The 23712-nt window shown below is 41.8% G+C and overlaps 1 protein-coding gene across 4 annotated transcripts in view; it reads right to left on the reverse strand.

The window, feature by feature from the left end:
* The window catches only part of bach2b (BTB and CNC homology 1, basic leucine zipper transcription factor 2b), a 235514-nt gene that overhangs the window by 25400 nt on the left and 186402 nt on the right, over positions 1 to 23712 (reverse strand). For all 4 annotated transcript variants that reach the window (XM_055635828.1, XM_055635826.1, XM_055635827.1 and 1 more), the window contains exon 4: positions 602 to 2101. In XM_055635828.1, the coding sequence (XP_055491803.1) occupies positions 602 to 2101 (1500 nt within the window). The remainder of the gene's footprint in view (positions 1 to 601; positions 2102 to 23712) is intronic.

The raw sequence follows: 23712 nt of genomic DNA on the forward strand, positions 1-23712 counted from the left end.
GCACTGCTTTGCACTAGGGCTGCGCAACGAATGGAAAGTCTAAGTGGAGTGGTGAGGTGGGTAAATTAAATGTGGCTTCAGGAATTATGCAAAGGCAGAGTATGACAAATGGGCTGGATGGAGCATTAAAATGGAAGCACAAGAGACTGTAGATGGTGGGATCTTGAGCAAACACAAACTGTTGGGGGAATTTGTGTATAGGAAGGAACTGCAGATGCTAGTTTAAACTGAAGATAGAAACAAAATGCTGGAGAAACTCAGTGGGACAGGCAGCATCTCTGGAGAGAAGAAATGGGTGATTCGGGTCATGACTCTTCTTCAGCTGAAGAAAGGTCTCTACCTAAAACATCACCCATTCCTTCTCTCCAGAGATGCTGCCTGTCCCACTCAGTTACTCCTGCATTTTGTGTCTATTGTTGGAGGAACTCAGCAGGGCAGGCAGCATCTGTGGATGGAAATGGACAGAAGCCAAGAAGGGTCTCGATCCACAAGGTTACATGTCCATTTGCCTACAGTCCTACAACACAGGCAAAATTTGCATTATAATCTTAGATCAATTCACACATTGAGCAATAGTTTATTAAAAATATTACTACTTTACCTCATTTCCTTGCTCCCGAGTCGAGCACGACTCACTGTCCCCTTCTGAAAATGACCCAGACTCATCACTTGAGTTGGTGACGTACGACTGTTCACATTTTAAAGGTGGTTTACATTGACTATACATTGCATCCCCCATCATACCGAGGTCTTGCTGCTCTACAGATAGAAAGCGCGTTCCTTGTGAACAGGGAGATGTGGACAATTCAAACTGAGGCAAACTGCAAGGAGAACCACCACTTCCATCTTCAGGAAAGGAGTAGGAGGAGCAGGAACTTGAGGTTCTGGTTCTGGTCTCAGATGGAGGGGATCGGGGGCACACTTTAATTGGCACTGGGCAGCTGGTGTTACAAGTGGATCGAATTCTACATGAATTCAGTGGTAATAAAGGCTCCATTGAAAGTTCAGTAGAAGGACAAGTCTGTGAACATGGGAGTGACTGGCTAGTACCAGTCCACAAACCCTTTGGCACATGTTCAGTGAGCTCGGTTTCTAGTGAACTCCCACCAGGATATGAATGTGCAGCAGGAGTGTCCAAGGTACCAGAAGAAAATATTACGCTCTTTCTGTCAGATTCCAGTTCTTGCTTGCAAATCACTTCACAAGATGGTCCAGCAATAAAACTTCTGCAATCTTTTTGAGGCATGCAAGACAGTCCAGGATTCGCACTGTAAGGCCTGTATTCAGTTTTGAGGTCACCCTGAGTCATTCCCTCTTCAAGGGAACAAGATGTTCCGGTGTTGAAGGTTTGTTGCAGTGGGCTTTGTCTCTCAGTAGATTCCATATCAGTCTTTTTTGTGAATCTCGAACAAGGGGGCGTTCTACTTTTAGGTCGGTCAACACACATTGGACTCAACTGTTTAAGATCTATTTCCTTATCAATTATAACATGTTCCATTGCATTTGATTCAGCTCCAGCCAAATGCTTGTCTCCAGCGGTTTCCGGAACATGCGGTTCTATTTTTACCTTGCTGTATCCTTGTGTTTGGGCATGGACTGGGCGGTCTTCTTTAAATGTGCTTTGAAAACCTGAGGTACTAGTATGTGGTGTGCTATTGATATGCTTTGTGCAAGCTAGTTGATATTTCCTGTATTTTGGGCAGCGTCCCATATCATCACTTGATGTAATGGGAATAGATATCACAGCGGGTTCCTTCTCAGATAACCTTGGAGATGCCTCACATCCAAGTGTCTCATCACATATTCTTTCCTTGGAACAGGTGATCTTATGAGTCTCTGACTGCATGTGCTCTTCCTCACCTTCGGAGTTCCCAACTTCTTGTTCATCAGACTGCGGGAAAGATGACACTTTGGTGTAAAAAATGAAACCATCTTTCTCATTGAAGAGCTGAGCTTCAAGAAAACGAAAGCAGGAGTCCTCCAGATTGTTCATGTGCAGGACTTGAGCACAGTGCATGACCTCTTGAATGTTGTCCCTGCTGAGTAATAGCTTCGCAGTGTAGGCAAACTGCAACAATGGGCTAAATCCTCTAGCGGTGACCTACAAAACAGGGAAAATTGCCAGCATTACTATCAGCAGTGCTATTGTCCAAAGTACTTCAAATGTAGTTAGGATGTCTGACAGTTCTAATGGCTATTAACAAATACAGAAAAAAATGCCAGTTAATCTTATTTAGGGCAGCAGCAAACATTTTATATGAATATTTACTTTGAAAGACGGGCAATTTACAGGTAGAGAGATGAGAGATGGAAAAGCTTGCATTTCTAAAATCTAATGGCATTCTAAATCATTATGCTTATTAGACAATAATGGCTAAGAACTGCTTCAATGCACAAAAATGCTTACTTCATCCCATCATAAAATGTCAAGATTTGAGCAGAGGGCCGGAAGTTCCAATTTTTACCTCCGATGCTTATTCACATTCTCTGGGGGAGTATTTGATAGAGACCCGATTGCTGAGGAGCTTAAAAAATGACAGAGAAAATAATGACCTCCACAAATTTGTCTCACCAGAGGTAAAGCCTTTTTGCGTTTAACTGAGAAGTGGGTTATACAACTTTTTCTTTTGCTGATTTAATGAAAATAAAAGTTTACAGTTCAATTACTTTCAGAAATTAAATTTAAGTACAAATATTTCCTTCCTCAATGGTTGTCGGAAGAAACTGCAGTTGTTGGTTTACACCAAAGATAGACACAAAATACTAGAGTAACTCAGGGGGACCAGGCTACATCTGTGGAGAGAAGGGATGGGTGAAGTTTCGGATCGAGACCCTTCTTCAGACTCAAGACTCCCTTCTATCCAGAGATGCTGCCTGTCCCGCTGAGTAACTCCAGTATTATTTGTGCCTCTTCTCAACATGCTGGCTTCTGTCTAACGACATCATCCAACTCCCTTCCCAAAAACTCAATGTTCTTTAAATACTTTGCTTCAGAACCCTCTAAACAACTCCCATCACAGACATTTCTGATATTGGAAAGGTACTGTATTTTCTATGGATTGTCATGGTGCTTTCTCTTGGGCTCAGATTTTCAATGGGCAAAGACACCATTGTCTTCTAAAGGCCCTACTCCATAGCCAATTATGTGTGGATCATATACTTAATAAATGTTTTATTTTTTATTATGTACAGGAAATCCTCATGATGCAGTTTTTAAAACCCTGCAACAGAAGAACTCCATCTGAATGAAACTTTCACAATGACTATTACAATGACCCATAGCGTCATTTTAATGCCATCGAGCGATAGTGATGCAACTTCTAGTCTTCTTTGTATCCCGCAGATATGCTTGCAAATTTAAATGCCAGAGATTGAAAAGCACTTGTTTCTTTTTTGCTGAAAAAGGTAGCAACCACAAATCAAATTCCAGCCCGAGGTGATAATTCTGACTTTGTGCAATTATGTATAATGGGTGAATTGGCAATTTGTTTTACACCTTTTGCCATTTTCAATTCCATTATCAAAATTTATGCGATCATGCAAAGACAAAATTTGTCCCCGCTGTTTAATGCAATGCCTGCCAATCATAAACATCATTCTATGATGAAGCAAAAGGACAATTCACAAGTTTTGTTAGTATGAATATGCCTCAACTATTTCCAGCTAAATATCAAAAACTTTGTTATATTTAGATTATTGTGAACAAATTATTATTTTAAATTTGCTAAATAAACCAGAAAGAGTAGTTTGTGTGAATGAAAGACAATAAAATTAGATTAATAAGTTGTTTGTTTTCACTACGCAAAAATGAGTGGAGAGCAAAATAGGATCTTTACAATATTAAAACACAGACAATATTACTTTTAACAAACAACATTCTACCACCAGACTACGTAAGATATCATGGAGAATAACTACTAGCAGGTCTCAAACAAGACGGAGGATTGAAAAAAATATTTTTTTTATTGGCAGGATGATGGTGGGGATATGCGATCTGCACTAATATCATAATCAATACAGTAACTGATTATAGACACAAAAAGCTGGAGTAATTCAGCGGGACAGACAGCATCTCTGGAGAGAAAGAATGGGTGACATTTCTGAAGAAGGGTCTCGACCCGAAACGTCACTCATTCCTTCTCTCCAGAGATGCTGCCTGTCCCGCTGCATTACTCCAGCTTATTGTGTCTATCCTCGGTTTAAACCAGCATCTGCAGTTCCTTCTTACACAGTGACTGTTTAGCTTAGTTTAGAGATACAGAGCAGAACAGGCCCTTCGGCCCACGGAGTAAGCGCTGGCCAGCGATCCCCGTTCACTAGTACTATTCTACACACTAGGGACGATTTACAAATTTTACTGAAGCCAATTAACCTACAAACATGTACTTCTTGGGAGTATGGATGGAAATCGGAAAACCGGAGAAAACCCAATCAGGGAGAGCGTGCAAACTCCGTACAGGCCGCACCCGTGGTTAGGAATGAAGCCAGGTCTCTGTCACTGTAAGGCAGCAGCTCTACCGTTGCGCCACTGAGCCTATCACTTCAATGGTTCCTGGCCACAGCTTTGGGCACTGAGTATACCTCTAATATGTTCAAACTTGTATCTATTTTATGAAGAGACTGAAGAACTGAAGATTGTATTCGTAGTGTTATCATGTGTACCTAGATACAGTGAAACGATTTTGTTTGCATGCTATCCAGTCAAGTCATACTATACATGGGTACAATCTAGTTGTATAAAAGTATAACAGGTCGTGCAAAGAGAAAAATACCAGTGCAGAATATAGTGTTACAGCAGTTAAGAGAAAAAGTACAAGCATTGCAAAGAGGTTGTTTGGAAGATTGGAGCTAAAAGACCCTAGTTAGATTGTAAAAATATGTGCAGTCATAAATATTCAAGTACTTACAGAACATAAGAGATACTTGGAAGAGGCATATATGGAACTTTGCTGGTTAAGGTTGAGTAAGCAAATTGTAATTGATGTATTTATTTTTAATTATTGCTTTTAATGTAAGATATAAATTATATAGAAATGTTCGTTTTCTGTTCAAGGAGGTATTTAAGTAAATTAGATGATTAAAAAGACCATGTTGCACGTGGCAGATGGAATATTTAAATTATCTGACTTTTCTTCAGATCTTTGCGTGAGAAATCTTCAATATAATTGTAATGACTCATGAAGTGTGACACGTTTTCGTTAAGCAAATGGCCTCTTTCTGTATCAGTACAATCCAATGATTCTATGATGTCTTTAATATTGCAACATGCAGTTTATAATTTATCTTGTTAAAAGCAATGTCAAATTCACAGAATGTGAACTAAGTTGCTCAGTAAAGGGCCTGTCCCACTTGGGTGTCATTTGCGCGTCACGCAGGTGGCGTGCGAAGATTATGCGAATCCTAAAATCCTGGGATGCGCGACCACGGGTCACTGCCTACGTCACCACGCACGCGTCGTGACACGTAAATTATGTCGCGTAAATGATGTGCAAATGACACCCAAGTGGGACAGGCCCTTAAGACTGCAATTGAAGACTATGCAACATTAAATCCTGGAGAAAAACACAAAGTGCTGGAGTAACTTGGTAGGTCAGGCAACATCTGTGGAGGAAATGGATAGATGACATTTTGGATTGGGATTCTTCACACTGCATCAGAATTAAGAAGTGCCCCGACCTGAAACCTCGCCTATCCATTCCCTCCACAGATGCTGCCTGACCTGCTGAGTTACTTCAACACTTTGTGTTTTGCTCAAGATTCCAGAATCTGCAGTTCCTTTTGTCTCCTTTAAACCCCAGAACATGTGCTGCAATAAAATCAGACCGTCATCCAATTGACTCCATATCCTTTACTTTTGAATCTCAAGACTGTAAATCCTGCGTTACAATTTATATTGGGATTTCTGTCACTAATACTATTAGTAAAAAGACATTTAGCAAGGGATCAAATAATAATTTGAGGGATCAAATATTGTATACAAAGACGTTTGGCTAGTTTTCACATCTTCTGACATAACTCTGCACCCTTGACAAAAATGCAAATGCATTTGTATAAAATTATCAATTCAGTCACCATTGAAGTGGTTTAAGTTTATGCTCAATGTCCAAAGCACCTGGCATACATTGTCTACCCACTGACATCATGGTACTGAACTGTACAGCTGCTTATTTTATGGGGAAACAAATACATCATACACATCACATTGATTTGCTGTAATCTTTTCTCCACTGGATTTCATTTTCAGAAGCCATTTACCATCACAATGAGAAAATAATTGCTAGCAGTGAGATTAGTTCTGGCTATTTGAACAGCTGTTGAAAATCTAAACAATAAAAGGATCTTGATTAAAACAAAGGAAAAAGCAAATCAAAGCTAAACAGCAAAAAATATAACTATGATTATGCTGGAGACAGTGAAGCAGCTTATTTTAAAACTATTCTCATAAGCTAATGACAAAAGGTAGCTCATCTAGAATTGTTCTTACACTACTTTCATGTCACCTAACGTAAGGAAATCACATGGGTATATTTTATATACATTATAAATGCCTACATTCCGCACCATACAAAAAGACATTTACTGTAACTCATAAGTTCACACAGTGTTAGGAATTATTAAAAGACTTCTGAATCATTTACGTTTAGGATGCATATAATTGCTGGGAAAATTCTAACATGCCAGATTGCTTGAAAAGGGAATGTTACTGTGAATCAAGAAGGAAGATAGTTTGCCCTTTTGAGCCTGTTGCTATGCTGCTTAACTGAATTGAACCAGTTTCCTTAAAAGAAGTGAGACAGAGTGGTGATGTAATTCAGTGGGTCAGGCAGCATCTATGTAGAAAAAGGATGGATGACATTTCAGGTTAGGATTCATCAACGAAGTGTCCCAACCCAAAATGTCACCCATCACGGGGTACTGATTGTGGATGATCAGCCATGATCATGTTGAATGGCGGCGCTGGCTCGAAGGGCCAAATGGCCTACTCCTGCACCTATTGTCCATGTATCTATGTATCTAACACAAAGACTATTTAAAAAAAAAAAAAACTTCACGGATAGCTTCAATAGAAGGGTTTCGACCCAAAACTTTGCCTATTTCCTTCGCTCCATAGACGCTGCCTCACCCGCTGAGTTTCTCCAGCATTTTTGTCTACCTTCAATAGAACTAAAGTCCATTTTAATAAATGAGCTCAGAGTAAATGTGAAAATCCTCCTGTACATGAACAACTGAATAAACCTTGCTCCAATCATTTAAATTGCTTGTTGTAAAGTATTCATGAATGGCATCTTGCTTAAAGAGCTCAGACTACCATTTAACATCTATTTTTTGTGAGTTTTGACACTGCAGATGTAAAGAATGTCATAAAGAAATATATAAATAGATATAAAGTATATAAAGAGATAACCCTGACATATCCCCTATTTCAACATTGCTGATTTGCTGCTGGATGAGACTAACACGGACACTTTTCTTCCTCTGACCTGTCACCTGTTCCCCAGCAGACAGAATTTCCTGCTTGCTTTGCTATTCATTAACCAGGAATTTCAATAGCAGATTTTTACTTTATAACTGCATAATAAAGTACGTAGTGCCTCGATGCATTTTTCACAACAATGATTCCATCTTAAAAACTATGTAATTAAAAGCATGTTGCCTTTGAAGTAACACAGAGTTCTTACTACAGAGACAAAGAACTGCAGATGCTAGAATTTGAGTAAAACACAGTAACTGAGCAGGTCAGACAGGCTTTCTGGAGGGAATGAAGAAAGATCCAGTCCTGAAACATTGCCTGTCCATTTCCTCCAGATATGATGCCTGACCTGTTGAGTTACTCCGGCATTTTGAGTTCTTACTACGGGTGTACTTAATATATTCAACTGACTGATCCTCTGGGTGAATGTGGGATCTGACTCCTTTTCACCTGCACCTTTATCTCCTCCAACACAACCAATTACAACTGACCCAAGCACAGGACCACTGCAAGTCTGCGTACTCTCTCCTCTCCTTTACTCTCTCTAAACCAACGACTGCACCTCCACAGACTCCTCTGTCAAGCTTCTCTAGTTTGCGGACGACACAATCCTGATTGGACTGATCCAGGATGGGGAGGAATCTGCCTACAGGCAGGAAGTGACACAGCTGGCATCCAGGTGCCATCGCAACAACCTGGAGCTCAATGCTCTTAAGACGGGGATTGATAGTAGACTATAGGAGAGCTCCCCCTCCCCTCACCCCACTCACCATCAATAACACCAGTCACATCTGTGGAGTCTTTTAAGTTCCTGGGAATCATCATCTCCAAGGACCTGAAATGGGGGGGGGGGGGCGTGCCATTGACTCCAGTCAAAAAGGCACAACAGAGGATGTACTTCCTGCGGCAGCTGATGAAGCACAATCTGCCACAGGCAATGATGGTCCAATTCTATACTGCCATTGTCGAGTCTGGCCTCACTGTCTCCATCATGGTCTGGTTTGGCTCAGCCACCAAGCACGACATCCAGAGGCTGCAGCGAATCGTCCGATCAGCTGAGAAGGTTGTTGGCTGCAACCTTCCTCCCCCATTGACAAACTACGCTGCAAGCGAGCGGGTAAGATCATCTCTGACCCCTCTCATCCTGACCACAAACTCTTTGAAGCAGTACCCTCTGGAAGGCGACTCCGGACTGTCAAATTGTATTGTATTGTATTGTATTCAAATTTATTGTCATTGTCTCAATTTGAGACAACGAAATGAATTTCCCTTACAGGCAGTATCATTAAAAAAAATCATTAAAAAAAATAGATAAATAATAAATAAATAATAAAACATATTAAAAATAAAACTGAAATTGAATTTAAAAAAAGCACAAACACAGAAAGTCCACAACACAACATAACATAAATGGCACCAAGGTGAGGATGGCACCATAGTCCAGTCAGCCTCCCCTACGTGTTCATCCGTGGTCGGGGCCTTCCGAGCACCTGCAGTCACAACCCCGGGTGGCCCGATGTTCAGGCCCTCACGCTGGGCTGGTGGAACGCCGACGCCGAACCCCGACGGTGAGCATCCTCCGAGCAAAGCTGCCACAGCCAGAGTAGTAGCTCTACTCAATAACCCAAAGTCTGTAGCCTCCTTTTACTCTGGTTTTATTTCATTCACATGTTTAAACTATAATTTTTTTATCATTGTCTAATGTTTTACGTGTCATTCTTAATTGTTATTGTATGTCGTGTTGTTTCTTGCGAGCGGAGTACCAAGGCACATTCCATATTTGGCCAATCAACGTATTCATTCATGTCTGGATGCTACAGCGAGGTGTACACATCTTTAAGCTCCGATTTGATTGAAGAGTAACAAAGTGCCAAGAAATTTGCGAGAGGCAAGAAATTATGTAACATCCCTTTGGGAATTGTGCACATTCTACTTTAACGCACAGTATGGGTGAAACCCATCCGATTACTGTTTTCACATTTCATCAATTTTGTGAGCTTTCTGTGAAGGCTTGATTGGGGATTGGGCTAAATACAAACATGTTTATACTGTACCAAAAAATGGGTGCAATTTAATTACTGGGCACAAATTTCTCTACATTAATTTAAAAGAAAATCAAATTAATTTTGATCCAGTATTAGGTATCCCAGAAATGTTCCCGAGGCTTCCCATTCAGTGATTACTCTGAACTGCTATTATGTAGGTGAATGCAGCCACTAGTTTCTGCGGAGCTTACAGAACACACAGATGAGTGAACATTTTCTGTTTTGGAAGGGTTGACTGCGGAAAGAATTAGGCAGGAGAATGGAAAGTTGTGTTATATTCCGTGAGAATTATCATGAGTTTAACAGGCACCCAAACAAACACTTACAAACAGGATCTCATGTGTTTTTAACTGTGGTGTACTCTGCATAGTTTCGATTGGAGTTTCTGATTTAATAGGTAGCAGCTGAGCCAACTGACAACAAAGTTATTTTATTCAAATTATTAAACCTTCTGTGACAGCGCAGCTGCAGTTTAGATTTAAAAATGGGAAATAAGTTGTTCTTTTGGTTGCACAGTCACTTAGATAACATTTTGGGAAATTGTTTTATCAGGAGAACTTGAGCCAGAATAAATGTATTACGCTTTCATTTGAAGAACATCAGAAATTAAGTTCATTCATAAATTTTGATGCACATATTTACCTTATACAATATATGACAATATAGTGACAAAGTAGGCTTCGCCTGGACATATTTTTCAGAATTATCCCTCCCAAAAAACTAATAGATAATAATTTAACCACAAAGTTTAAGCCATGGGTTCTTATCACAGGAGAACTTAATGTTTTCATTTGAAATTTATCATAAATATTAAACTACTTAAAATAGACACTTCCATTAAAATATAGAATAACAAAGCGCAGACCAACATGGCAACAAAATAATATTCCATTATGGAATTTCAGAGTTAAATATTGATGAGATATTTCCTCTTCCTGAACACCGGCTTGAATATATGTTTTCTGCTGAGAAACAGCAGTTTCGAAATTGCTTTTCCACCTTTTTTGGTACAACATAACTTTGCTGCATGTACCAATTTGGGTCACAAAAGATCACCAACTTGGTTGAAAACAAGAGTGTTAATGGAGTTTCTATCTAAAAGGATGCACTGAATCGTGACCTGCATGGCCCAAGGGAAGTTGCATTACTGTAAAAAAACTTCAGTTACTGTTTCCCAGCACTCAAAAGAATGATAGCCTTTAAAAGCACAATATTCCTGGCAGTTTGACGCTTGTAGCACAAAGGCTGTCGTGGAGGTCGGGAGGAGGGGGGTGGGAGAAGGTTCAGAGGGACAGCAGTATTTAAAATGTGCAAATGGGTTGCTTGTACATGTGACATACTGGTTGATGTTAAAGTATGCTCCAATGTTCTGAAGCTGCTGGTTCCTGTTGGAGATCATTATACACAGTACGTACCAGCACTACAACATTGGCTTACAGAGCACCATTGAATACTCTACAACTGGTGACATGAATAGTCACAACATTCAAGCACAGCTGCTTCAAGAAAACCAATTGGAAGAAGTGCTGCTGATAACATTGACCACAGGACCTCAAAACTCCACAGATGGGACAGAGAGAGACACATTTGTTGAAATGTTCCTTTATGTTCAGCCAGTCAGTAAACCTGGACAATCTACATAGTACGTAGCTCAACCGGTAATGCTAACAATAGACAGTTTACAGTTTAGTTTATTGTCATGTGTACCAATGTACAGTGAAAAGCTTTTTGTATGTGTGCTATCCAGTCAACGGAAAGACAAATACATGATTACAATCGAGCCATTTACAGTGTATAGATACATGATAATGGAATAACATTAAGTGCAAGGTAAATCCAGCAAAATCTGATCAAGTCCTAAGGTCACCAATGAGGTAGATATTAGTTCAGCACCGCTCTCTAGTTATGGTAGGATGATTCAGTTGCCTGATAACAGCTGGGAAGAAACTGTCCCTGAATCTGGAGGTGTGCATTTTCACACTTCTATACCTTTTGCCTGGTGGGAGAGAGCGAGAAGAGGGAGTGGCCAATGTGCGACTCGTCCTTGATTATGCAGCTGGCCTTGCTGAGGCAGTGTGATGTATAAATGAAATCAATAGAAGGGGGGTTGATTTGTGTGATGGTCTGGGCTTCGTCAACATTCGCTGCAATTTCTAGCGGTCTTGGATGGAGCTGTTCCCAAACCAAGCTGTGATGCATCACAGATTATTCTACTGTAGAATGGACAATGTTGCTGATAACTGAACATGCACCACAGGTAGTGCTGCTTTCTCATAGTTTAATCCTGATTTTGGGAGCAGTCTGATCGCAGTTTGCATGTTCGCAGTTCGCACACATACTTCCGGCGGCGCGACTCACCCGTTGCAGCGGCCCCTACAGCCTGTCTGTCTTTTTTTTATTTTTTGTCTAGTTAAATGTAGTGTTTGGTGTTTTTTAATAGTATTTTTAAATGTGTAAATGTGGGGGGCGGGGGAGGGGGAAACTGTTTAAAATCTCTTCCCTGTCCGGGAGACCCGACTTTTTCCCTGTCGGGTCTCGGCTGTCGTTGGGGCCTAGCACCGTGGAGCGGCCTCCAGCCTGAACGACCCGGGGGCTCGGGAGACTGCGGAGCTGCGGATCTGCGGACTCACCATCGTGGGGCTGGCCGGCCTCGGAGCGTGGGGAGCGGCGGTGACTCGCTGCTGCGACTCGACTCCTGGGGCTCGGAGGCTCCAGCAACGCAGCCGCAGGTCCGGTGAACTGGGACATCGGGAGCTCGCGGGTCTGGGAGGAGAGAGAGAGAGACCGCTTCCCGGAGCTCCCACAACGCGACTTCTCCAGCCGGTGTCACGGGGTTGGAACAACCCGGACCGGGACAGTACATCACCCGGCACGGCTTCATGGCCGTGGGACTCACCATCGCCCGTGGGGGTTCCAACCTTGGACTTTCAGACCGGGAGCGGGGCCGTAAATCGCCCCGCGCGGCCTAAAATGGCCGTGGGACTCATCATCGCCCGCCTGGGGCTTGGACATCGGGAGAGACACGGAGAACAGGGGAGAGAAAAGACTTGCCTTCCATCACAGTGGCTTCACTGTGATGGATGTTTGTGTGAATTTAATTATGTGTATGTCTGTAAGACAGTGTCTTTGTTTGTATGGCTGTGGAAACAACATTTCGTTTGAGTCTCACTGGGGCTCAAATGATAATAAATTTGTATTGTATTGTATTGTATTGTTTTCCCTATGACCATCTGGGTTTTCCTCAGGATGCTCCATTTTCTAACGATATTCTGTGCGGTGTAAAGTGGTAGAAGAAGCAAAGGGAAGCTGATGGACATACAAGAATGTGAGTTGCAGAATTACTGGGAAATACGAGAGGGACTGGAATGGATGGGCTTAATGTGCTGCGAGTTGTGCATGGACTCAGTGGGATGAATGGCCTCCTGTGTAATAATAAGTAGTGGGTAGGTTGAACACGCAGGAGAGAACAGAGAGTTGATAAACTTTTGAATGCAGCAGCATCCCTGTTTAGTTAGGAAATGGGACAAATTAACAATTCAAGAAATCTACTGTGACGAGTGAATGCTAGTCCTTCACAATGCACAGGAATGCATTGAGTTGCTCCTAATGGCTAAAATGCTGCAAATCAGCACAGAATATTGATTTAGCAAATATAAGAAGCTATCTTATTGATCCGAGATTGGTTCAAGGCCATCACATGCTTACTAAGCTGGCAACCCCCTAAATATTAAAGATGTTCCACTTGGAGAAGCAAGCAGATATTGAAAAATTATTGTCATCCACTACTATTTGAAATAGCAGAGAGTTATTAGTTTGGCAAAAGTATCAAAAAACAGGAGAAACCATCAGTGATTATATTGCTACATTAAAATAATTATCCAGACACTGCAACCTCAGAGAATTATTAAACCATACATTGCTAGATATATTTGTGTGTGACTTGAATGATGAATGGATTCAGTCGAAATGTTTTTCTCTGGACTTGGATGGCAAGATAGCAATGTTCATAATGATGCCATTGAAAATGTCAATAACATTTTATAGCTAGGTCAGCAGGCAGCAGCCTATTGAAATCATTGACGTGATGGTTGGAGTTCCTCTGACTACATGATCATGACCATATTCAAGATTGGAGACAAATCCGATTATGGGGGAATACATAGAGGTCTGTCTGCTGTCTGCCACATGGAAGTTATCTCAACTGTCAACTCTCAGTCCTTGAGCAGTCACTGAGTTGCAATTTTAAGTTCTGTTCATTAAAGAGGGACAACATACATGATCTCCGATATGCAATTTCAAGAAAAATGCCGAGGAGAATATTAAGCACAATACGTGACCTTTATTGACCTGAAAACCCCCCATTAATTGTCAACCAAGAGGGACTGTGGAGAGTCCTTCTCAACTTCAGTTACCTCATTCATCTTCATTCTGTACCTGCTGCATGAAGGCATGCAAGCCATGACCCTTGTTTGGCCCGCTTGCCTTCATTGGTCAGGTCATTGAGTACAAGAGTTGGGACATCATGTTATAACTGTAAAAGTTTCTGGTCATCAAGCTACTGGAAGGACATCAATAAGCTGGAAAGGGTGCAGAGAAAATTAATGAGGATATCACTGCATCCTCTCTTAACTTGGTCCCACTGCTTACAATTGACAATAAAGACCCACAGCAGGAACTTAGATCTTCATTGATTACTTTGGGTATCTTGAAAGCTGTTTCTGAGCAAAGGCACTCATCATTGATGAAAAATACTAGTGAGCCAGCACCCATCTTTAGCCATCTGAGGCAAATCACATTCTTAAGACTTCAGACTCAGTATAAAGTTCATGGTGTGTGGGGCAGCTGTGTTTTTTCCCTCATATATTTCATGTTCATATGTGATAGGAGCATAATTAGGCCATTCGACCCATCAGGTCTACTCCACCATTCAATCATGGCTGATCATTCTCTCCCTCCTTTCTCCTGTCATCGCTAACAACTATCAAGTACTATCAAAGTCCTCATTTCTGCAGAACTAGTCTGTGGCCTCTCCTTAAAGGAAGCAGGTACCTGGAATGGCTGTACAGGCCACAGGCCATTCAGTCAGAGGCATCACAGAAATGAGCATTTACTGTTGTACCCTATTGTCTTTGAGAAGGAGGTGCTTTCTTGAACCACAGCTGTTTATCTGATGTTGGTACTTCCAAATAAACATGATTGGACTGATTTAAACAAATGGATCTGGTAAATTTAAGTCTGGTTACTCATATTTTTCTACCATATCCTTGAACACTAGTACTATTACCAATTTGGTGACATTCATATTTTTGACCACAAATCTGTTCACGCATTTGATTGTAGCATTGAAACAGACTCTTTCCCTCGAGAACACAAACAACAGGTCCCGCAGAACCTGATTTTGCAACCATTTTGCTTCAGTGATATTGATTGGCACATAAGTTCTGTCCAGGACTTTATTTTCAATAAGATTACAGAATCTGTTTATTGCCTTTCCTCAAAATTGTGCAAAATTTTCCTTTTGTTTCAGACCACTGATCAGCCGTGTTGGAGTGCACTAAAGCTTTGTGTAGATTCAGGATATTGTTTTAATCTCTTACTTTGCAAAATGTGGAATCCACACATAACTAAAACTCTGGTCTAATGCTCTTCCGGTTTGCGCGTTTTTTCTATTTACGCAAACACAGTACGCGAAAGCTCTACGATTTCTCTCCAGCTCACTTGTCGTTCTCCTGTGCTACGAGTGCAACAAGTTTCATTACGATCGGTGGTATATTGTAAAGGTTAGCGAGGTTTAAAAATCTCCTCTCCTTCCAATCAGTGCCATGTGGATTGGTCTCTTCCCCTGTCACTCCACCGGACAGTCTGCCCCTTCCTGCGCCATCGTGCCTTTACTGGAGCTGAGAGACGCTGTGGGTGAGCGGCGGAAGACTCCAACTGGACACAATTTTCGGAGGGACGGGAAACGGCGCGACCCGGCCCGGGAGATGTCGCCAAACGGAAAGCGGAGAATCTGATCCCGGCAAAGGAGAGCTTCCAGTGCCCGCTGTGAGTCCCAAACGCCCCGCAGCTCCAGCCCCTTCCCCTCTGGTCCCCCTCGATGGCTCCTGCCCCCCTTCCCTACGATACCCCCCTCTCCCCCATGGCTCTTCCCCCGTCTTTTCTGTGAGCTCTCCACCCCCCACTGCATACGTGCCAGCGCAGCGAGGATATGCGCCGATGGCTGATGCTCCTCCGGGGTACGCAAGAAGGGAGAGGATCGGCAGCCTCAAGATCCTAGGGAGGACAGCGGATAGAGGGAGAGGAGGGAAGTAGGGAGGGGAGGTGAGTTATGAAGAGACAGAGGGAGTGACTGAGGGTAGGGGAAAGGAGAGGTGAGGGAGGGATTGGGGTGGGTAGGAGGAGAGGGAGGAGGTACAGAGGGAGAGGGGGGAAGGAGGGGGGGGGGATAGAGGGAGAGAGGGAGAGGAGGGGGGAGTGGGGAATAGAGGGAGAGGGGGCAGTGGGGGAGGTGAGGAGGGATAGTGGGGGAGTTGGGGGGAGGTGAGGAATAGGGTGGTGGAGAATAGGAGGGGGAATGGATGGGAGAGGAGTTAAGGAGGGAGGGAGGGAGTGACTGAGGGTAGAGAAAAGAGAGGGAGAGAGGTGAGGGAGGGAAGGAGGAGAGGGGAAGAAGAGGAAGGGTGAAGAGGAGGGGGAGAGAGTGCTAGGGATAAGGGGAAATGAGCTGCGCTGGTGGAGTTGAGGGCTATGGGTGAGTGGTGGAATATTGCGTTGGGGGACCAAGCCTCCTGTGTGACAGGGACCCACCGGGTCCCACTTAGTCTAGTACTACTTAATTTCTCCATTTTTTTTCAGGTCAGTGCCACTGAAAGTGTTTTTTGATACAATTAATTATGCAACTGAGTAATATTTAATTTGCAAATAGAAATTTTGAAGTTCTATATTAAAAATGAAAGCTGCACAAGGATATCCAGTTTTAAACATTAGTTCAATATTACATTTTATTTTATAATTTAGTTTACTGATCTTTTGGGCTGTAACATTAGAAACATTTAATATGTCTGGAAAAGTAACTTATCTCATCACTCTATTGAAATTGCTCTCTGATGAGTGACATTCATCACTAACAGGTAATGTTACCTACTAACATCAAAATGTTATAACATACATTTATTCTCAAGGCGATTATGACACTAAAGGCAATTGAAAGGGAACTGTTACACTTTGACCCACGTAACAGGTTCTGAATATGCAGTCATATTACCTGCTTCACACACAGAACTTGGCTTCAAACACTTAAAATTCAAGTTTTCCAAAGTCAAATTTTATTTGATTCTCTAGATGGGCACAAAAAGCTGAAGTAACTCAACAGGTCAGACAGTATCTCTGGAGAAAAGGGATAGGTGACGTTTTGTGTCGAGACCCTTCTTCTTAATGACTCTAATTTTTGGGAAAAGAATTAAAGTCAAATAAACGAATGCTCTATTAATCTTGCACTTTCAGGCCTTTGGGGATACTGGACTGGCAGATCTTCCAAATTGTTGGAAGTTTTTGCACTGACCACCCACTTTTAATTCACTTTCTTTTTAGAAATGACACAGTCGGACAATAAATTTAACAGTGAACCCAATGAGTTTAAAAGGACCTTTGGAAATGGGGTACAGGTAAGGATTGTCACAAAAAGCTGGAGTAACTCAGCGGTCAGACAGCATCTCTGGAGAAAAAGAATATGTCACATTTAGAGTCAAGACCCTTCTTCAGACTGAAGACTGAAGAAGGGACTCAACCTGAAATGTCACCTACTCCTTTTCTTCAGAGATGCTGTTTGACCACTGAGTTACACTAGCTTTTTGTGTTGCTCCGGTGAATTCCAAGGGAAGGTGGGAACGATGCATTGGTGAGTTTCAAGGGAAATGGGAAGAGGACTCTTTTGACTTGAATGAGAGTGTGAGGAAAGAGGGTCTGAATGGATTCATGGGAAACGGGGCCCCAGAGAGGGAATATGTGGTGCCGAAGAAATGAGTTCACAGAGAGCACAGGAACCAGGGCCAAGGTGAGCTTCGACGGAATATAGAAACCAGGTTCGCAGTGAATTTTAAATAAACCAGGGAGTCAGTGAGTTTAAAGGTGATGTGAGAACCATGGCTCAAATTAGTTTAAAATGGGCACAGGAACTATAACTCTGGTGAAACACAAAGCGCTGGAGTAACTCAGTGGGTCAGGCAGCGTCTCTGGAGGACATGGATAGGCAACATTTTGGGTTGCAAATTACTTATCCATGTTCAATCCATGTCTCCCAGTGCTGCTGTCTCACCCACTGAGTTACTCCAGCACTTTTTGCAAGATTCCACCATTTGCAGTTCCTTGTGTCTATATAGTCCTTGTAAGGTTTAAATGGAGCATGGAATCCAGGTTCTGGTGACTTGAAAGATAATGCAGAAAACATCACCCGCTGAACCATCATGATATCGATGAAATGGAAAATGGATAGAAAATCTGAGTTTTATTTTAATAAACTCTATTACTTTTACTCTAATTATTAACTCTTTATTACGCTAATAAATACCCCAAAATGCATGAATGACCAGATTTCAACAGTGATGAGATACATGTGCATTTTTGACAGTGATCAAAGTGGTACTTCTTGGACGGTGCAACTATTTTCCAGCAAGGTATGTGTGGCGTGCTTAATAAAGTGCTGAAGAAATAGATTAACAATTAATACATATATTTTTTAACTTTTCTCATTCTGGAATTAATGACTGTATGAATACAGTGACGGAGCCTCCAATAAGCTTTCCAACCACAATAGTGGTCTTCAATACTATAAGGAATACGTTCTTTTGCATCCCTTCTGCAATAGAACCTCCAGATTCTCAGTACTGCAAGACACCTTTCTATGGCTGCTACAATTAGAATTTTCTACCACAGCAATGGATAGGATAGGGTTAGAAGGATATGGGCCGATAGGGCATGTTGATCATTGTGGGCAAGTTGGTCCGAAGGGCCTGTTTCCATGCTGTATAACTCCATGACTATACAATGGTTTTGTTTATGGCAATAATATACATCAGCTGTCTTTGCTGATTTTCCAATCCTCAGCACCTTTCTAGCCAAGGTTTAACAGTGCACACAACTTATTCATATTAGCACAGAGAGATTCTCATTGTGAAATTTGGCAAGGTTCTATCTCCACGCAACATGCAGATAATTGTCACTGCTATTCTTACACAAATAACTGCATTAAGGATATCAGAAAACAATTACCTTAAACGAGTCACAGTACCCTCCTGGTTATGATTAAATTCAACTAAGCTCTTGTGAGGTTTGCAGTAATCCATCAGTGCCATGGAGAGTCAGTATTTCTTGGCAATGAAGTTCCAATGCCTGTTTTTATTGCTGCTTCTGTCACTAGTCATACTGATACAGTAGAGACATAAATTCTTTTATTTCCACTGTGGCATTCAAAATAAGCTACCAATGCCAAATTGGCAGCACTTGTGGATTTTTAGCTTCATAAGTAATAATACTTCCCACAAATTTACTTCAATCTGATGCCTAAAAATAGTACAGTGAGTCATTTCTAGTAATACAGATGGTGAAATGAATTTCCTAGCATTCTTCAAAACACTACAAAATTTACAAGTTTAATTAATGACCGAAGGTTTTGACTCTAACCTAGTTATTTTTAATATATCAATGGAAATGTGGAGATAAACTGTTAAACTGTTTATCGGTTAGAGGCTCACACCCCATTGTCTAGGAAGGCTAAATTAAATTGCCCCCCATCTCGGTTTTTTTTCCCTTTTGTTTTATTGAAGTGAGCTTTCTGAGGCAGAGACGGTTACCAGCAAACAAAGGACCTCTGGGAGAGCTACACAAGGTATGTTGGATCTATTTTCAGCTTGCATCAGCAGCTGCTGCCCCTGAGATCACAGCTTCATGAATATCCAGCACCATATGTGATTACTGCAGCATTACAGCAAGCTATTAATGGAAGTGCGTGGAAAAAAAAATCTCGTAAAAAAGTGCTGAATAAGAAAAATAATAGCAAGGAAAAGAAAAACACAAAAAAGGTGAATTAAAGTACAATTTGAAGACATTGATACATGAGGATTTGCAGTCGTGAAATCTCGCCGTATAGGGTACAGACAAAGATACAAATTAATCAAAATGACAGAACTAGGACATTTATGCTAATACCAGCTCCTTGTGTTTAGGCTTATATTACTTTGCACACGATGAACAGAAAGTATTACAGGTCAGTACTTTGTATGTATAACATAATAAAGAACATAAAATCAACAGCAGTTCCAGGAACACTGCCAACATCCAACACATAGCCACACAGACCTGCTTTGTGCACAGTTTGCCCTTTGTTTCCTTATTACAAATAAGAGCACAGACTGAGGGACGCAAGTATTTCTCATGTCGAACAAAGACAAATTCTGCAGAGCACAGGGAGTGACATTCAACATCATACTGAATTGCTCTTGGTTTGATCATACGCGAGTGATTGACTTAAAACTGATGAGGTAGGAAAGCAGCCTTCAATTTTGTATGAGGATGCTCAGATAAAATGACACAACTTCAGAATCCGTGGAACATAGAAACAAAAACGGGGGCAGCATTTTTAAATAAATTAGAGATAAAACAGAATTCATTCTGGAGCCAGTGACCTGATTACTGAATCAGAAAGTACCGTGGTTTCATTCACACAAATCAGGGAAAAAATGTCCAAAAAAAAATAAAAAAAAATAGTTTGTAGGTTGACTAACTAAAATAAAAGCAAATGCTTCAGTAGAAATCTCAAATAAACTTAGGTCCAGGGTCTAGAAGTATTTGTGTTTGCTCTCTGCCCTTTTGTATCCAAACATTTGATTTCTCCACTGAGGCTAAGATAACAATCAACAGATCTTTGGTGGTACAAAAGTAGCACCAGTAGCACTCAAACCCAGAGGACATGGGTGTAAGGTGAGAGGGGAAAGAAAAAAGGGGGCAGCTTGGTGGTCTGGCAGTAGAGTTGCTGCCCTACAGCGGCAGACGCCAGGGTTCGATCCTGACTATAGGTGCTATGTCTATCTGGTTTCCTCTGACATTCCAAAGCTAATTGGCTTGCTAAAATTGTAAATTGTTCCTCGTGTGTGTAGGATGGTGTTAATGCTCAGGGGTCGCTGGTCAACATGGACTCAGTGGGCCATAGGGCCTGTTTCCGCACTGTATATCTAAACTAAACTAAAAAAGTGTATGATACTAATGCAAGTGTCTGTACATCTGGGGCACAGATTCTCAAATGCGCAAAATGGAAAAAAATGGTTTGGTTCGGAAGAAAAGAGGAATGGGACTAAATGGACATGTTTGTTAACGAGTTTGCAAAGGTTTGTACCATCTACTCAAAACATGCTACAGTTCTACACTACAAATTTATGAAAGATCCCCTACGAGACGGCAAAGTTGGTAGTTTTATACTTGATTCCTCAAGAATGATCTATAATTCGTGTTTTTTCACTCTGCAAGTGGGTACGTAAATAATTATTTTCACATCTCATAATAAACATGGCCCTGTAGTTCTGCCAATGTCTTTGACTTGAAACATTAACTCTATTTCTCTTTCCATAAATGGTGCCTGAGCTGCTGAGTGTTTTCAGGATTTCTTACAATTTTGTTTCGGTCACTGAAGGAAATAATTGCAATTCAAATGTATTAAGATGTGGGTAGTGGTGAGAGAGACTAATCCTTAGAGAGGAATCAGGGAATACTTGTCAAGAGTCTAAGACCTGAGAAGAACTGGGTGTCAAAAACACTAAGTAGGGGATTGGGAATTTACACACTCATGGTGTCTATAGCACCAATAAAATGAGGAAAGGAAAAGTCTGGGATGTTTGGCCCAGAATTGCATATAAGCTAGCTACCAAATCCTGGAGAAGCTACATTTAGGAGCTAAGCAAACATTCTGGCTGTAAGCACAATCCAGGCATCAGGTAAGGCACTGCGGAGAAACTCACTGGTCACGGGAAATCTCGTTACAATCTTTGCAAAGCCATCGGGAATGCCAAGAGACAATAGCGGGGCAAACCTGAGTCCCAGTGTAATCATTCGGACCCCCATCTACTGTGGCAATGTGTGCACATTATAACTGACTGCAAAGCGGTCAGGCAGCATCAGTGGTAATAATGCAGCCCTCCCTGGTGAACATAACACATTTGAGCCTCCTTTTGAGCAGAAGGCCAACAGAGCAATGATATCTGTCCAGTCAGATTCAAGTGTGCCTTTTGCCAGAATCACTGTTGGCAGAAATGGAAAGCAACTGGGCCAAATGCAGTCCCTGCCCACGTCCTTAAGAACTGTTCATACCAACTAGTGGTAGTGTTCACCGACTTATTTAATCTCTCTCTATTCCATTCTGAGGTACCCACCTGCTTCAAGAGGACCACTATCATCCTGATGCCAAAGAAAAGCAAAATCTCATGCCTTCATGTCCAGTAGCCTTGACATCCACCATCATAAATGTGCTTTGAGGGGCTGGTTATGGCACTCATTAAATCCAGCCTACTGAGCAGTCTTGATCCACTGCAGTTCGCCTACTGCCACAACAGGTCCACGGCTGATGCCATCTCCATGGCCCTACACTCATCCCTGGATATGAAGGACACCCACGTCAGACTCCTAGACGATTCATAGACTACAGCTCTGCTTCCAATACCATTAACCCAATCAAGCTAATTTCCAAACTTGTGGAACTTGGAGTCAGCACTCCCCTCTGCAACTGGATCTTCAGCTTCCATAACAACAGACCACAATCCGTGAGGATAGGTGGCAAATCATCCTGTACGGTAATCCTCAACACTGGTCCCCGCAAGGATGCGTTCTCAGCCCCGTACAATAACTCCTTATCCACTCATTACCGATACGCACAGCGACATACCAAACCAACTCAATTTATGTTCAAATAGGACACCACCGTAGTGGGCCAGATATCAAATAATGATGAGACAGAGTACAGGAAGTAGATTGGGAACCTTGTGTCCTGATGTTGAGATAAACAACTCCCTCAAAGCCAGCAAGTCAAGGAGATTATGATTGACTTTAGGAGCGAAGCACTCCAATATACATTGGCGTGGCCAAAGTAGAGATGGCCACGATGCTCAAGTTCTCAGGAATAAATCAGCAGTACTTTGTCCTGGACCAGCCACATCGAAGCTATGGCTAAGAAAGCACACCAATGCTTCTACTTCCTTGGAAGGCAAAGGAAGTTAGGCATGTCCCCAACAATCGTCAACAACCTCTACAGATGCGCATTTTTTTCTGGATGCATAACAGCATGGTTTAGGAACAGCTCCACCCAAGACCGCAAGAAATTACATAGAGTTGTGGACATAGCCCAGACCATCACTCAAACCAACCTCCCTTCCATGTACTCTATGTAAACATCATGATGCCTGGTCAAGGCCAACAAGATAATCGAAGACCAGTTTCACTCCGGTCACTCCCTCTTCTCTGCTCTCCCATCAGACAAGAGGCACAGATGTTTAAAAACGCATACCTCCAGATTCAGGGACAGCTTCTTCCCAGCTGTTATTTGGCAACTAAACTGTCCTCTCACCAACTGGAGTGCAGTCCTGGCCTCCCATCTACCTCATTGGAGCCCTTTGAACTATCTTTAATCAAGACTTTATCTTGTACTAAATGATGTCCCCTTTATCTGTACACTGTGGATGGCTTGACTGGATACTGCAGCACACAACAAAACCTTTTCACTGTACGTTTGTACACATGACAACGATAATAAACTAAGCTAGCTAAACTAAACTAAACAATAATGATGGGACAGTTACAACAACAAAGACACAATAGAACAGGTCACATAGTTACTTTTAGTTAAAGATCACATCCAAAATGAAGTAAAGGGATATGATTAATGGCTAGCCATAGCATCTCTATGAATCTAATTTTCTCCAGGCAAAGTTTACCGTAGTATTTGAGCAGCAACTATGTGAAGCACTACCATTCATATGAGGTTTGGAAACTCCAGAAAAAAATGGCATAAACTGCATTCACTCCAATTCTCTTGGGTTTTAGTTGTTAGCCAAAGTTACAGTGGATAAGCATGACATTCATTCCCTTGGTTTATATATTTTTCAGTCCGACCCTTCCAGACTTGTTCATGCAAAATGACAAGCCTTCATAAACAACCAA

Source organism: Leucoraja erinacea, chromosome 5 (assembly GCF_028641065.1).
Source record: "Leucoraja erinacea ecotype New England chromosome 5, Leri_hhj_1, whole genome shotgun sequence".
NCBI lineage: Eukaryota > Metazoa > Chordata > Chondrichthyes > Rajiformes > Rajidae > Leucoraja > Leucoraja erinaceus.